Below are 14354 nucleotides of genomic sequence, written 5' to 3' on the forward strand. Positions count from 1 at the left end.
CTCTCTCCACTCACTTGCATTAGTTCTAGAAAGGAAAATGCTCCCCGAGGGTGGAGGAGACAGAGAAGAAGCATAAGAAGAGATGAGTTGGGTGAAGCCCTGCATCCCCAGTCCTTGCTTCTGGTTTGGTGGCTGTGGGTGTCCTTCACTGCCAAGTCTCAGCCACCTGTCTGAGAAGGATCAATTATTCAGGGAAGGGTGGTTTAAGAGTAGGCTAAAGATGAGGGCTAGTCCCTACAAGATGTTTACCCTCAAGTCTTCTCCCCTCCCCCACAAAAAAGATGATTGCCTTCTTTGTCGCTGATAGGGTCTCTAGCTCAGCAATTCGGTCTCCCCAAGAGTCCTTGGAAAAGAGGAGTTAGTGTGGACTGAATGGTGGCCTTGCAGCAGAGCGGCAGGAAATGACACTTGATTGTCACCCGAACTCGAGTCCAGACTAGCTCTGCTCCTTCATTGCTCTGTGATCCTGAGCCAGTCAGGGTCTCAAAACCTTTCTGAGCTTCAGTTTCCTCCTCTGTAAAATGTAGACTACTATCTTCACTTTTATTTTTTAAGAAGTGATTGTTAATATAATACATGCACAGCGCCTGCTAATTAGTTCTTACAAATTATAAATACATTTAGAGTAGGATGGTTAAGAATCCATGACTTATGGAAGTGGTTTCATGTGCATGGTGATGGTATATGTGTGGTGTGGTGTGTAGGGAAAAAAGCTAAGGGTGAGAGAGACTTGGGTAAATTCCTAGGCGAGAAGGAATGGTAAAGAAGGAGACGTGGGTTTGATCCCTGGGTTGGGGAGATCCGCTGGGGAAGGAAATGGCAACTCATTCTAGTATTCTCACCTGGGAAATCTCATGAACAGAGGAACCTGGTGGGCTACAATCCGTGGGGTTACAAATGGTCAGGTATGACTCAGCAACTAAAATCAAAAACACATGAGATGATGGATGTTAACTAAACCTATTGTGATGATTATTTCACAGTTATGTAAATCAAATCATCATGCTATACACCTAAAATTTATACAGTGATGTGTGTCAATTCAGAGAAGGCAGTGGCACCCCACTCCAGTACTCTTGCCTGGAAAATCCCGTGAACAGAGGAGCCTGGAAGGCTGCAGTCCATGGGGTCGCTGAGGATCGGACATAACTGAGCAACTTCCCTTTCACTTTTCACTTTCATGCATTGGAGAAGGAAATGGCAACCCACTCCAGTGTTCTTGCCTGAAGAATCCCAGGGACAGGGGAGCCTGGTGGACTGCTGTCTATGGGGTCGCACAGAGTCGGACATGACTGAAGTGACTTAGCAGCAGTGTGTCAATTATTTCTTAATAAAACTGACAGAAAAATTAAAAACACAGGACTTGGCAGTGTATGTGCACATGTGTGTGTGCAGTCACACAGTTGTGTCCACTCTTGCAACACCATGGACTGTAACCTGACAGGATCCTCCATCCGTGAGAGTCTCCAGGCAAGAATACTGGAGTGTGTTACCAGTTCTTCTTCAGGTGATTTTCCCCACCCATGGACTGAACCCATGTCTCCTGCATCTCGTCTCCTGCATTACAGGAAGATTCTTTACCACTGTGCCACCTACAGGAAATAAAATAAACAGCAAAGGTTGTGACTTTGGAGGAGGTCGACCTGGGTTGTAATCCCAGCCCCACAATTTACTTACTGTAAGATCCTAAAAAAGTAATTAAACTTCTTTGGGCCTCATCTTTCTTCTCTAAAAATTAGTCATCGTGGATGCCTATTTTCCTTTTCTCCTTGAAATACAGCTAGGCTTCATTTCCTGAAGCCACAGTGATGGTACTAGTATTCAATACTAGTGTTTAATAACGAGTACCATGAAAACACTGACCAAGCAGACCAGATACAACTCATCAGAAGAGTCACCAGCGATAGACAATTAGTGGCACACCCCACTGAATGCCAGCCCTGCAGAATCATATTTCTCCATGAAGGCATGGACACAGTGCTGGCAGCTTAATTAGAGAGTAGAGTAAGGTGAAATCCAGGAAGATCAAAAAAAAAAAATACATAGCTTAATAACTCTCAGAAGCATTTGAGCAGTATTTTATAATTTATTAAGTCTTTTCACAAACATTGCTTGAATTATTAAAACAGTTTCCTGGAAAACACAGTATTGAGTCCTCTCAATTCATTTCAATTAAATGCATTCATAATATGCAAACAGTTGATACAGGTGAAAAAAGGGGTAAGAAAGGATTCCTACTTTAGGGATTTTACATTGTGCTAGAGGTTTGGACAATATACCATTGATTGCTTCTTGTCTAGATGCTTTTTTTACATGATAGCTAAAAAGTACGTGAATGTTTAACTTTTGCTATAATTAGTAAATTGTGGGGCTGGGATTAGAACCAGATCAATGACCTTCAAAGTCACACTCTTTCTTGTTGGTTGTGTATGTAACTATACGGGCTTCCCAGGTGGCTCAGTGGGTAAAGAATCCATCTGCAATGCAGGAGATACAGGAGACATAGGTTCAATCCCTGGGTTGGGAAGATCTCCCTGGAGGAGGGCATGGCAACCCACTCCAGTATTCTTGCCTGGAGAATCCCACGGACAGAAGATCCTGGCGGGCTACAGTCCATGGGGTTACAAAGAGTCGGACAGGACTGAAGCGACTGAGCATGCATGCACGCACACACCTGTATATACAGGGAAATCCTGTTGAAACTGGACCCTTTGGGGCCTTCCTGGGACAAAACCCCACCCCGTGCCCTCTGCCTGCCTCTTGTTTGTAAAAAGTTTCCTAAACCTTCCCTGAGTTCCAAAGAGCAGATTCACACAATTACTAACTAGGGAAGTGAGGTAGTACAAAAACAAAGGAAAAGCAAGCCCAATATAATCTTAAACCATGACTTTTATTTTAAACTGATATCTTGCTTTATGACCCCAAATTGCCCTGTGGCTTTAACCAACTGGCTCCAAGAGGGCTTAAAATATATGACACTGGAGGGGTGGAGTGGGGCGGTGTGGGGAGTCAATTAAGAACCGAAACTCCTGACCCATCACAAAGGCCCTGAGAAATAATAAAATGCCTCAGTCATTGCTATTACTCTCTCCTAGAGAGAAATTGAGGGATCACAAGACATTGATTGACTGATTTGCTTTGCAGGAACCCATAGATTAATCACAAGAACACATCTAGTCACAAGACAGTGCCAGGGTATCTGCAACTGAGACATCCTGAAATCACAAAGATCCCCTCTCCTTTACCTTTTGTGCCTTTCAGAAACTTGTGCCCCGGGCAGTCAGCAAGATTAATTGAATTTGACACAAGTCTAGCTCTCCCATCATCTATGTTGGTGCCTCTTCATCTAATAAACCTTTCTTTGATCCAAACTCTTTTTTGGCCTCACAGTATGTCAGGCACACAAAGTTAGGTTCAACAACACTCTAGGCTGGGGGGCGCAGGTGGGTAGGGAGGAGTGGGGAGGGCGGGGGGGGGGGGGTGCAGGGGAACGGTTGCTTTTGCTCTTTAACATTTATTTTTATTTATTTGTTTGACTCATCGGGTCTTAGTTGCGGCATGCAGGACCTTCTGTCTTCTTCGCGGTATGTAGGATCTGTAGCTGCAGCATGCAAACTCTTGGTTGTGGCATATGATCTCTATGTGATCTCCAGTTCCCTGACCAGGGATTGAACATGGATCCCCTGCATTAGGAACGTGGAGTCTCAGCCACTGGACCGCCAGGGAAGTCAGTTGACAACACTGCATTTGAGTCTTCACTTGAAATACCACCATCATCAGCCTGTATTCCATTCCAGCTCTTGGACTGTGCATCTTCAGTGACCTTCTTACGCTTCAAGTTTCACTTTCTCTATCTTTGTGCATTTCTCTTTCTTCCCAGCTTAAGAACTTGGTCTCTTTCACCCTTAGCTTTTTTCCCTGTCCCTGACCACCCCGACCCCGCCCCGCTCCATCCCCCAGCCTCACCATTAGAATCTACCTCCTTCTGCCAAACCCACACACCTGAAAGTGTTCATTAAGTCAGGTGGAGAGAATCTGAAATCTTGTTTTTGTCGTTCAGTCTCTAAGTCATGTCCCACCCTTTGCAACCCCATGGACTGCAGCACGTCAGGCTTCTCTGTCCTTCACTCTCCTGATTTTAGCCTGTGTCTGAACACTTGATATTTTCCCTGGTGGTTCAGCAGAATAGAATCCACCTTCAGTGGTGGAGAGATGGGTTCAATCCCTGGGCTGGGAAGATTCCCTGGAAAAGGAAATGGAAACCCATTCCAGTATTCTCACCTAGAGAATTCCATGGACAGAGGAACCTGGAGGGTTACAGTCCATGGGGTCGCAAAAAGTCAGGCATGACTTAGCGGCTAAACAAAAAAACCAAAATACTTGAGACTTGATGTGGGAAGAAGGGAAAAGAAAGATTTGAGTGTGAAAAAGGAGTCTGTTGGCAGTGAAAATAAAGTGAAAAGAGGCTCTTATCTGAGACTACTCTGGGGAGAAGATAGGAAAAGGACAGCAGAGGGCATCTCAGTCCTGCTTTCTAGAAGCGTAGCCTGGAGGCAGCAGGATCTCAGGAACAGAGCCATATGACCATGTGGAATGACCTCCTGGCAGTCATTCCATTAGCTGTCTTACAGAGATTCCTGTATCACCAGTTTGATATAGAAAAAGCAGGTAAACTAGACCTAAAGAGTCATGTGAACAGAGCAGTAAGCATTCCTCAGCAGGGGGACCTGGTGGGCCAATGGTGAAGAATCACACCTCCTTCTCATGCCTACCACACAAACACCTTGGCACTATGAGAGTAAAACCCTAGAACTGCTTTGTGTGGGGAGTAGCAGAAAGTCCAAGAAGGCCTGAGGTTAAATTTCCCATTAGCTCAGTAAGGATGCCAACTTAAAATAGAAATTAATTTGTTCCAAAAATAAAGTCGTATTTTTTGTGCACTTGAATTTATGGTTACGATTCATGCTTGCAGCCTTTTTTTTAAAAAAACAATTTATAGCATGAGCTTTGTTTCCTTAATAATTGAATTGAGAATTTGTTTTCCCAAAAGGAAATTTAGGGGACTGGATAACAAGTGGAAGAGAATTTGGGTCGCTTTTATAAAAATAATCCTTTTAATGATAGTAAATTCCTTCTTGGTAGGTCCAGCCTCAGCATAAGTACCAGCAAAGGAAAAATGCCAGAATTAAAGGAGTTTAATCCAAGAAAGAAATTTTGAGGATCAGAGATTTGTTTCAAGTGATATAGTAGCCAGTGATGGACTTAACTTCCAATCTGTAGCACTGATATCTTTCCTCTCCTTTCCTTTTGTCTGTCTATTCTTATGTCATTTCCTCCCCTATCCACATTTTGCCCTATCCTAAGTATGAAAGTAAGGTTATAATAACTTGCCATTTTGCATATATTACTGGTCACATTTTATTTATGGTTCTCATTCAGGACGTGACTTATTTTTCCCCATCAAGGATTTATTTTGGCAATGTATACGCAAAAAACTTTGAGATATGTAGAAACTTAACGTTGAATGTCCCGGGACATGATTCAGAGGCTGACTGGGGGAAGGCCTGGATTTCTGGCTGTAGGGGATTATTGTGGTTTGGCGATGAGAAGGTGGGAAAATTGGCTTCTGGAAGAGGGAGAACTTCACCTTTCTTTAGTGAAGGAAGTCGGTGAATATATCCAATTGGTCTCCAGTGGAAGCGAAGGTGTCCTTCACCTGGACCTCTTTTTTTGGAGTGCCAAGGTGGTGGGCCATGGCCTTGGCGATGGTGGTCTTGGGGACCTTGGCTATGTGGTGGTGGGTCACAGGGTCCATGGTCGTAGAAATCATGGTCATGGGGGTGGTGTCCATGAGGATGGTGTCCATGGGGATGATGTCCATGAGGATGGTGTCCATGGGGGTGGTGTCCATGGGGATGATGTCCATGAGGATGGTGTCCATGGGGGTGGTGTCCATGGGGGTGGTGCTCATCAGAACTATGGTCATGAGGGGGCCTATGTTTACCCTTGGTGCCAAAGGGAGGGTGAGGACATCTTAACCCTGGAGGGGGAAATGGTAGAGGAACACTTGCTTGAAATGGTGGACTGTCTGAGTGATTTTTGTGTTCTAGAGGAGGTGGGCATCTAAAGTTATGTGACTCATGGGGATGACCATGATCTTTAGATCCACTGGGCTTAAATGGAGGCCTTCCAGCAGGAAAATGCTCATGCTCGCCAGAGTGGAAGGGACGGCCCAAATGATGTTGCACACCACTGAAGTTTCTATGTTCCTGATGATGGAAACAGAAGAGTGGATATCATCATGTAACACAGAAAGAAGCTGGATGTTTAATTTAATTTATGTCAGTAGCACTAGATTTTAGATTCCACAACTATTTTTAAAAGTAGGATATCAAAAAAGGATTTCTCAAATTCTTATCTAGCCAACTCTCATTCAAAATACAAACAAAATCAAAATACAAACAAAACTATCATTTACTATCATCATTATTTCACAACAGAAATATTTTAATAATCAAATAACATTTGATTATTTTAATATTTTTGTTATTTTCTGACTCTTGAGTCAGAAACTTAATCTCAGAGTAAAGAGTAGTCCTTTAGATGAAATAAATGTTATGTTGTGAAAACACTCATTATTATCCTTCCCATCTCAATATAAACTGATGAAATTATACTATAAAATGATCCTTATCTATAGATCAACCTTTGGAAAATTAGTGCCTTATAATTTATATTCTCAACAAGTCAAGGTTTTATGGTACAAACATCTCCTACTCCTAAAGAATGATCAACTACCACTGTGTACTTCTCCTTGTTCAGATTTTAATTTTTAAGAAATCTGTGGAGCCATGTTCATGGTGAGAAGCCTGCCCCCTCCACTTGGGGTGGTGCTGGTACATGGGCACTTGGATTATGCTCAGGTTTTGTTTTTTTTCTGATATAAAAAACACTGTGAAGAATATCTTGGTATCGAATAAAAACTTTCTGGGACATATGTAAACTACTGTTTTGAGTCTTATTTCATACACGTTTATATAGTAGATTTTAGTCTCATTCATTTTTTAGGTTCTATGCCTAATATTGAAAGCTAGGAATTAAGTGTCAGCACTGGAGTTCTGACTACAAGAGCTACTTTCAATTCATTAGAGGTTGGTTGAATTAATCATGATTTTACTTTTCCGGCCAGTCTTACCCTTCTCAATTCTTGGGGGATGGGGAGAAATCCATATTTTCCGTGTCATATCAGCAATTTGTACTGTCCCAATTGTACTTTCCCTGTTCTCTCTGTATTTCTCCTCCTTGTCATCCCTACTGCCTCATCCACCATCTCTCTTTCTCCCTCTTCTGTCCCTCTTACACATACACACACAATACACACCAACAACCATAAGAACAATATATGCTGTGTGTGTGAAAATATCACCTAGTTTGGTGCTGATCATGACAAAGCCTATTTAAGCAACCCACCTTAAGGTTGAAGACTTCACAGTTTGTGACAATGGTTTTTGGGGTTTCCGAGTCAGAGGCTTCCACATCATAGAACAAATCTGCTCTGCAGAATCCAAAGATCTGTAAAGAAACGATAAACCTGTTAGGGTGTGTGTGTTTGAGTGTGTATGTGCAGATGGTAGCAAAGTATCCAGCTTTGTTGTGAACTCCCAGACATTTGGGAAAGGAAAAGAGGCTCTAGAAAAATCAGGGTGGTTGTTGTTCAGTCATTAGGTTGTGTCCTGAGGAGGGTAAAATACTCCAGAAAATAAGGAGATCTTCATGCAGATACCTGAGTATCAAAGGATAAGTGACTAGGGGAACAATCCCTTTGCTTGAGCATCAGAAAGACTGGATTCTAACCTCAGCTCGGTTGTGAACATCAGGTTGTGAACATCAGGCAGGACCCTTTGCTGAGCCTCAGTTACCTCTTTGTCAAATGGAGTCACTGTGAAGTGTAAATGAGGTGACATGAGTGATAGTGTTCTTGGGTGTCAGGTCTTAATACAAGCTAGTTATCTGTTTTAGTTTAATCCTAATGGATTAAAAAAAAAATCCAGTGCTAAGTGTAGGTAAATAACATGAATACTTTTATAATATATGTGATACTCTCACGATTCACTTAACTGCTCTGTGCCTTAGGTTCCCCGTCTGTAAATCAGGAATAAAAGTAGTATCTACTTCGTAGGGCAGCAGCGAATTAATAGGTAATATATGTAAAGCACTTAGAAGGATGCCTGGCACATAATAAGTGGTTTCTGAATGTTACCTAGCACTTCACAGACACTGATTATACTCACATGAGAGTGTCTGGGAAAGTGGTGACCGGAACAGTTCCTCACAGAGAAGTCCAGGAAGTAACTGGTACCTTTCCCTCCTCTCTAGAACAAATTGAATTCAAGCAGTTTCAAGAACATAAAAAGTTAAAAAAAAAAAAAGCAGTAGATGCTTACTTTCCAACATACTATAAAGTACTATGAGGATTCAAAATCTCCAATATGCACCATTTTTCTCTGCCTTTAAGAAATTTATCACATGAGTGATAAGGTGAATACTAACTATTTCATTGAAAATTTCAACTAATAAATACAGACATAACTAAGGGTAGTGTGAAAAATCAACCTTTGTGCCTCTCATTCTCAGAGGTACCACTATCATCCACTTGATGGATTTTTCCTTCAAGCCTTTTCCTAAATATGTTACACATATACACATATATCTAACTATTTAACATAAATGGAATCATAGTCTTAAGTATTGTTCTGTAACCTACTTTTTCCATTAGCAATATATCTTGAAACTCTTTCCAGTGCATAAACATTCAAAATGTTGTTTTCAGTAATTGTGGCGTATCCATTCCATTGTTTGCATGCACCATAATCTACTTAACTGCATTTACAAATGCATGAGCGACATCAACTAGCTGCTGTGCAAGGCTAGCTTGGGTGGGAAGCGCTGAGGTCCTTGGACTGGGAGGCAGAACTGTCTCACTCCAGCCACACCACTAGGAGTGGTGAGGTGGGTGCTCTGAGTCTCTGTTTTCCATCATAATACAGGAGATTAGGACCAGATGATTATAATGACTCATGTAAGTTTTATTCTTCTCTTCTGTCTTTCCCTCTTCCTTGTTTGGGTTTTTCCTTTTCTCTGTTCAATATTCACACACAGATACCCACAACTCCAAAGAACTGAAGGAGGGAGCCTCAATTTAAAAGGTCTCAAATTAAAAGGTCAAGTAAGGGCAGCAAAGAGGCTCAGGGCTGCTAAGCTCACACCGGCTGCGCTGGACTCTGGGCCCTCGGTGCTAGCTAAACATTAGAGGAGACTCACCGCTCTCACAGCCCTCATCACTTTGTCCACTCTGAAAGGAGCAAAGTCACTGTTCTCCCTTTTGTACTCCTCCAGGGCGTTGTCAGCTTGTTCTCTGTAGAGCTCAGTACCCTCAAAGAAATCGAAGAGCACTGGGCTGTCTATAGTATTGGTCAGTGCCGAAGAGACTGGAGAAAGAAATGGGCAGTTTTGCGGTTACTGAGTTGGAAGCAGTAATGTCAATGTCGGGACTTGACACATGTAAGCGTGATGGCAAGAATAACAATAGCTTCCATTTTACAGATGGAAATTGAGGCTTAGAGAGGTAACTTGTCCAAGATCAAGCCAGTCAATCAGTGGCTGAGCTAAACTTAAACCCAGATCCTTCTAACGCTCGAGTCTCTGTTGTGACCCCTATTCATGACAACCCATCACTCATAAAGTGCTAATATTTTAATGAACGCTTCCCCGTCCCTGCCAAGGAGAGAGGCATCGTTAACACAAAATGTTGCCCAGAGAAGAGAAGATGCAGCTCAATCTTTCTCTATGGCAACCTTGTGTGGGAGTTGCTTGACAGTCGAATTTTTATATATTGAACCATGTTAAGATTAATTATTTTTTAAAAGAAATTCTGTGATAATTCTTTTGAAAAGGTGAATTTAAAAGGTGTATTGTAATTTAGAGTCAGTGCCGGTCGAATAGGGTCATGTCTTTGCCACACTTTGGCTCTGTTCCCCAGGCTGGGTCATTGAATCTCCTTGAGGTTTATTTTATATCTAAAATAGAAAGTATTGTAACCTTTACTTCATAATCTTGTGAGATTAAACAAGTTAATATACGTATAACTGCTTTGTGAGCATATGCAACTTTCAGTCGTTGAAGTCAATACTTGAACGCTAAGTACTTTGCAAAGTATACTACACAGGCTATCTATTTAATTCTGGGAAGAGCCTGAAGGGATAATATTATTGTTATCTTCATTTTACAAAGGAGGAAAGCTTGAAGAAGTAACTTGCCCTTAAAACCATACAACTAGTAAGTGTTGAGGTTGGGGTTCAAACTCAAATCGGAACCCAGAGCCTGTGTTGTCTACAATGATGTCATACAGCCCCTTGTAAATTTCTGTTTTTAGATGTTGAATTTCTATAAAAGAAGATGTGCTAGTGATAGGGAAAAATCTTCTCTTCTCAAGAGAGCAAGTAATAATTGTATCCACAAGGGCAGGAACCATTTCTGATACATACTTCATAGACTTCTATGATGAATACCACTGTTTGATTGAATTTTGTATGAACCTAGAATTAATTAGCATTTTAACAGACAATCATACCAGAACTTGTGGTGCAGTTAAAGTCATTCACTCTAAGATCCTCAGACCCAGCCAAACGTGTTATAGTGATTACCTTACATTGTCCAATCACCTGTAAGAAAGAGAGGTTTATATTATAGCCTACTTCTTTCCTTAGGTTCACCTGAGGGAACAAAAATGTGAGGCAGCATGCACCTACTATCCATTTGAAATTATTGTGCTTCCTCTCGCCAAACCTTGTCTCAAAAACCTGTATTTTCTTAGCATAGTTCTGTGAGCTGGATATGCTACAAGCATCCAAAATCCTCATGAGAACCACAGAGAAAGTGTTGAAAGAGATAATGACCATATCCCAAACATTTTCAAGGAAAAAAAAAGCTAAAACTGCTGGATATGTAGTCGTCATATTTTCTGGAACTGAAATCTTATATCTTTGCTCATTTATCTTTGCATCTTCCTCCGTGGCAGAGAACCTGGGCTCTGAGAACCCATGTGCAATGTGCAGAACAAGACTCAATTCCTTATGGTGACTGCAACTAATCCCTTTGGCCATTTCTGTTAGGGAAACCAGTATTCACATTTACAGGTTCAGAGGTTCTTAGACATTAGGTGATTTGCCCAAGATCTCACAGCTGGTCATGCTATGACATGGGACCATAAGCCCCACTGACTTTTCTTGAACTGGATTCCCGGTATGGCTCTCAAGAAAATACTACTCGAAGTCAACATAGTCCTTATAAGCCGAGACGCAGAAGTTTTGCTCTTATTGTTTTAGTGTGTAAGCTCAGGTGTGCAACCACCCTGGGCAAGAAGATATTTCTGCTTCCTTCTATCTATTGATAGAAGTCTGGAATGCTAACAGGAGAGGAATAGTACCCGGTTTACTTACTATTTCAGATGGACGACGAGAAACATCCGGCTCACAGTCATCCCAGTGCTTCCTGGATAGGACTGGACAGTCAGATTCTTTCACATCCAAGACTAAATAGTAGACAGCTGTGGATTCCTGGGGAATGCCAAGAAAGCAATGGCCGGGTAGCATGTGGAAAACCAGAGTTTTCCAAGAAAAATAAGCTCTTTATTTCTTAAATGGAATTCCTGCCATTCCTGTCATTCCACTCCTCTCCAAGTCATTGCAGGTGCCCTACCTTTGTATCATTTGATCTGTTTATTTAATAGAAAGCATAGAGAGTTTTTAACTGGTCATAATATTGCTTCTGCCCATGAATTTTAAAGAGCAATCACAAAAAGGCAGTGTTGGTTTGGGGGGAAGTATTGAAGGTACAAGACTAGAATATAAGCAATGCCAGCCATATTATGGCCTCCATTCTGTATGTACAGCTGTGTCCTCTCATCCAGTTCTATTCCTGAACTTGGGCTTCTTGTCTTTTTTTTTTTTTTTAATAGATTGACTCTTTTTTTTTTTCCTTTGGCAGCATGTGGGATCCTAGTTCCCTGACGAGGGATCAAACCTGTTCCCCTTACAGTGGAAACTCAGAGTCCTAACCACTGGACCATCAGGGGAATCCCAGATTTCTTGTCTTGATTTCAACTTGCCCAAAGCTCAATTCACTCTCTTCGCTTACAAACTAGCTCTGTCCCTCTACCTCCTTTGTCTAATCAGAGATGCCATTATTTATTGCCTTAGTCTTTGGCTTAAGGAATGTCTCTCTTCCAAGATGATGGCTGTTCCAAAACCCACAGAGAACCTCTGGACCCCCTCTGCCTTTGTTCTGTTTCTCCATACCTTCCTTCCAGATTCCCTACAGAGAGGTGGTATACCAGGAATTCTCCTAGAAGGCCATTATCCAAGCCATTATGCTGTTCAAATCCTGCTCATTCTTCAGGATGTAAATGAAGCCTTCTCCCATCCATCATAATTGACCTTCCATTTGATCCCTCCAGCATTTATTCCACTCAGTTAGTCACCTGAGTATATCCCATCTTACCCAGTTCATCTATATATGTGTGTGTGAGGTGATGATTATTTCCTTGAGAGCAAAGCCCATAGTTTATTATAATCTTTCTTTTATAGGAGTTAGCCTTTGATTGGGCTCTGCATAAGTGCTTATAAGTATTTAGAGGCTGATCAAGGACATAATGACTATGCTTAGTAGCTTCAGTCATGTCCAACTCTTTGCGACTGCATGGACTGTAGCCCAACAGTTTCCTCTATCCATGGGATTTTCCAGGCAAGAATCCTGGAGTGGGTTGACCTGCCCTCCTCCAGGGGATCTTCCCGACCCAGAGGTCGAACCCACGTCTCCTATGTCTCCTGCATTGGCACAAGGGTGCTTTACCATCAGTGCCACCTGGGAAGTCCAGGACATACTAGTAACAGATATTAATTCAAAGGATAAGAGAACAGTTAGAGCAGCCCTGAGGGCTTCCCAGGTAGCACAGTGGTAAAGAATCTGCCTGCCAATACAGGAGATGCAAGAGACACGGGTTCGATCCCTGGGTGGTGAAGATCCCCTGGAAGAGGAAATGGCAACCCACTCCAGTATTCTTGCTTGGGAAGTCCATGGACAGAGGGGCCTGGCGAGCTACAGTTCATGGGGTTGAGAAGAGTCGGACATGACGGAACACAGTACAGCGCAGAGCAGCCCAGAAATGAAACCAACAACCCTGACCAAAGCCAATCCACTGTGCAAAGTGGCAGGCTTAGGAGCTAGCGTCTCCTCTGGCCCTGGTCGATCACCTCCCCACTCAGCGCTGCCGTGGGACGCTCCTCACCACTCTTTCCAAGTGGGCATCAGCGACCCGCAGCAACTGGAAAAGGTAGCCATCCCACCGTCGTTTATTGATCAGGTCCAGAGCTTTCGCAGCCACGGGCTCAACGGCATCGCAGCCTGTGGGACTCACGGCGCAAGAACACTGCTGTGTGATCAGAAGGATGGACAGCAGTGCTGCAGGGAGTGCCTTCATCTTGTTAAAGTGTGAAAAGCACCCCTTCCTCTGGGGTACCGCGGCAGACAAGTTTATACACATTTTCCGAAACGCACACACAACTGATTAAGCAAGATTTTATACATTTTTGTTATGTAACCGGGGATGTTCACCTTGACCCCTGGTTCAAATATCTGTCAACATTCTGTAAATGATTAGTGGGCCCTGGGGACAGAAAGTTGAAACATGCCATGTTTATAAACATTCCTCGTTTTGAGGCTAATGCCCTCAAAACCACGTGTCCCAACAGGGGGAAGACAGTGAGATGTTTTATAGTAATTGTTCAGAGACAGTGTGATCAGCTTGTGGTCATTCTTCTAATGGGTTTGAGGTGAGGTAAGTAGGAGTCAGCATCATCAACCCTCAGGCCTGACAGGTCTGGGGTCTGTGTGTTTGGAGGCAGCATACCATCATTAATTGTTAACTTCTCCCACCTGGAGGGGGTTTCAGTATCTGCAAAACAGCTTAAAGATATTGTTGTGTATAATGGTTGAAGAGGAAATGACCTAGGCTCAAGGCTACTCTTGACTGTTTCTCCCTGTGCATGCTAAGTCACTTCAGTCATGCCGGACTCTATGTGATCCCATGGACTATAGCCTGCCAGGCCCCCTGTCCATGGGATTCTCTAGGCAAGAATACTGGAGTGGGTTGCCATTTCCTCCTCCAGGGGATCTTCCCCACCCAGCGATCAAATCCGCATCTCTCTCTTACATCTCCTGTATTGGCAAGCAGGTTCTTTACCACTAATACCACCTGGGGGTCCCCTCCCTTTTCAAATGAACAACTGCTTGAATTC

The 14354-nt window shown here is 42.7% G+C and overlaps 1 protein-coding gene across 1 annotated transcript; it reads right to left on the reverse strand.

Moving 5' to 3' along the window:
- Positions 1–5468: 5468 nt before the first annotated feature.
- Positions 5469–13600, reverse strand: HRG (histidine rich glycoprotein). Its single transcript, XM_052649149.1, has 7 exons — positions 13346–13600; positions 11499–11615; positions 10631–10721; positions 9322–9488; positions 8292–8372; positions 7471–7572; positions 5469–6269 (listed from the first exon to the last, which is right to left on the reverse strand). Exons 1-7 carry the CDS (start codon positions 13598–13600, stop codon positions 5469–5471), a joined length of 1614 nt encoding a protein of 537 aa, XP_052505109.1.
- Between the last annotated feature and the right edge of the window lie 754 nt (positions 13601–14354).

Source organism: Budorcas taxicolor, chromosome 1 (genome assembly GCF_023091745.1).
Source record: "Budorcas taxicolor isolate Tak-1 chromosome 1, Takin1.1, whole genome shotgun sequence".
NCBI lineage: Eukaryota > Metazoa > Chordata > Mammalia > Artiodactyla > Bovidae > Budorcas > Budorcas taxicolor.

What these genes read in the sequence shown, in the direction of transcription:
- HRG (XM_052649149.1), bottom strand. Translation starts at nt 13,600, where the DNA reads ATGTGTATAAACTTGTCTGCCGCGGTACCCCAGAGGAAGGGGTGCTTT. An exon ending in CTCGTCGTCCATCTGAAATA is followed by an intron (nt 10,722 to 11,498) that starts GTAAGTAAACCG and finishes TCTTTCTTACAG; the next exon opens with GTGATTGGACAATGTAAGGT. An exon ending in ACTTTCCCAGACACTCTCAT is followed by an intron (nt 7,573 to 8,291) that starts GTGAGTATAATC and finishes GTTTCTTTACAG; the next exon opens with ATCTTTGGATTCTGCAGAGC.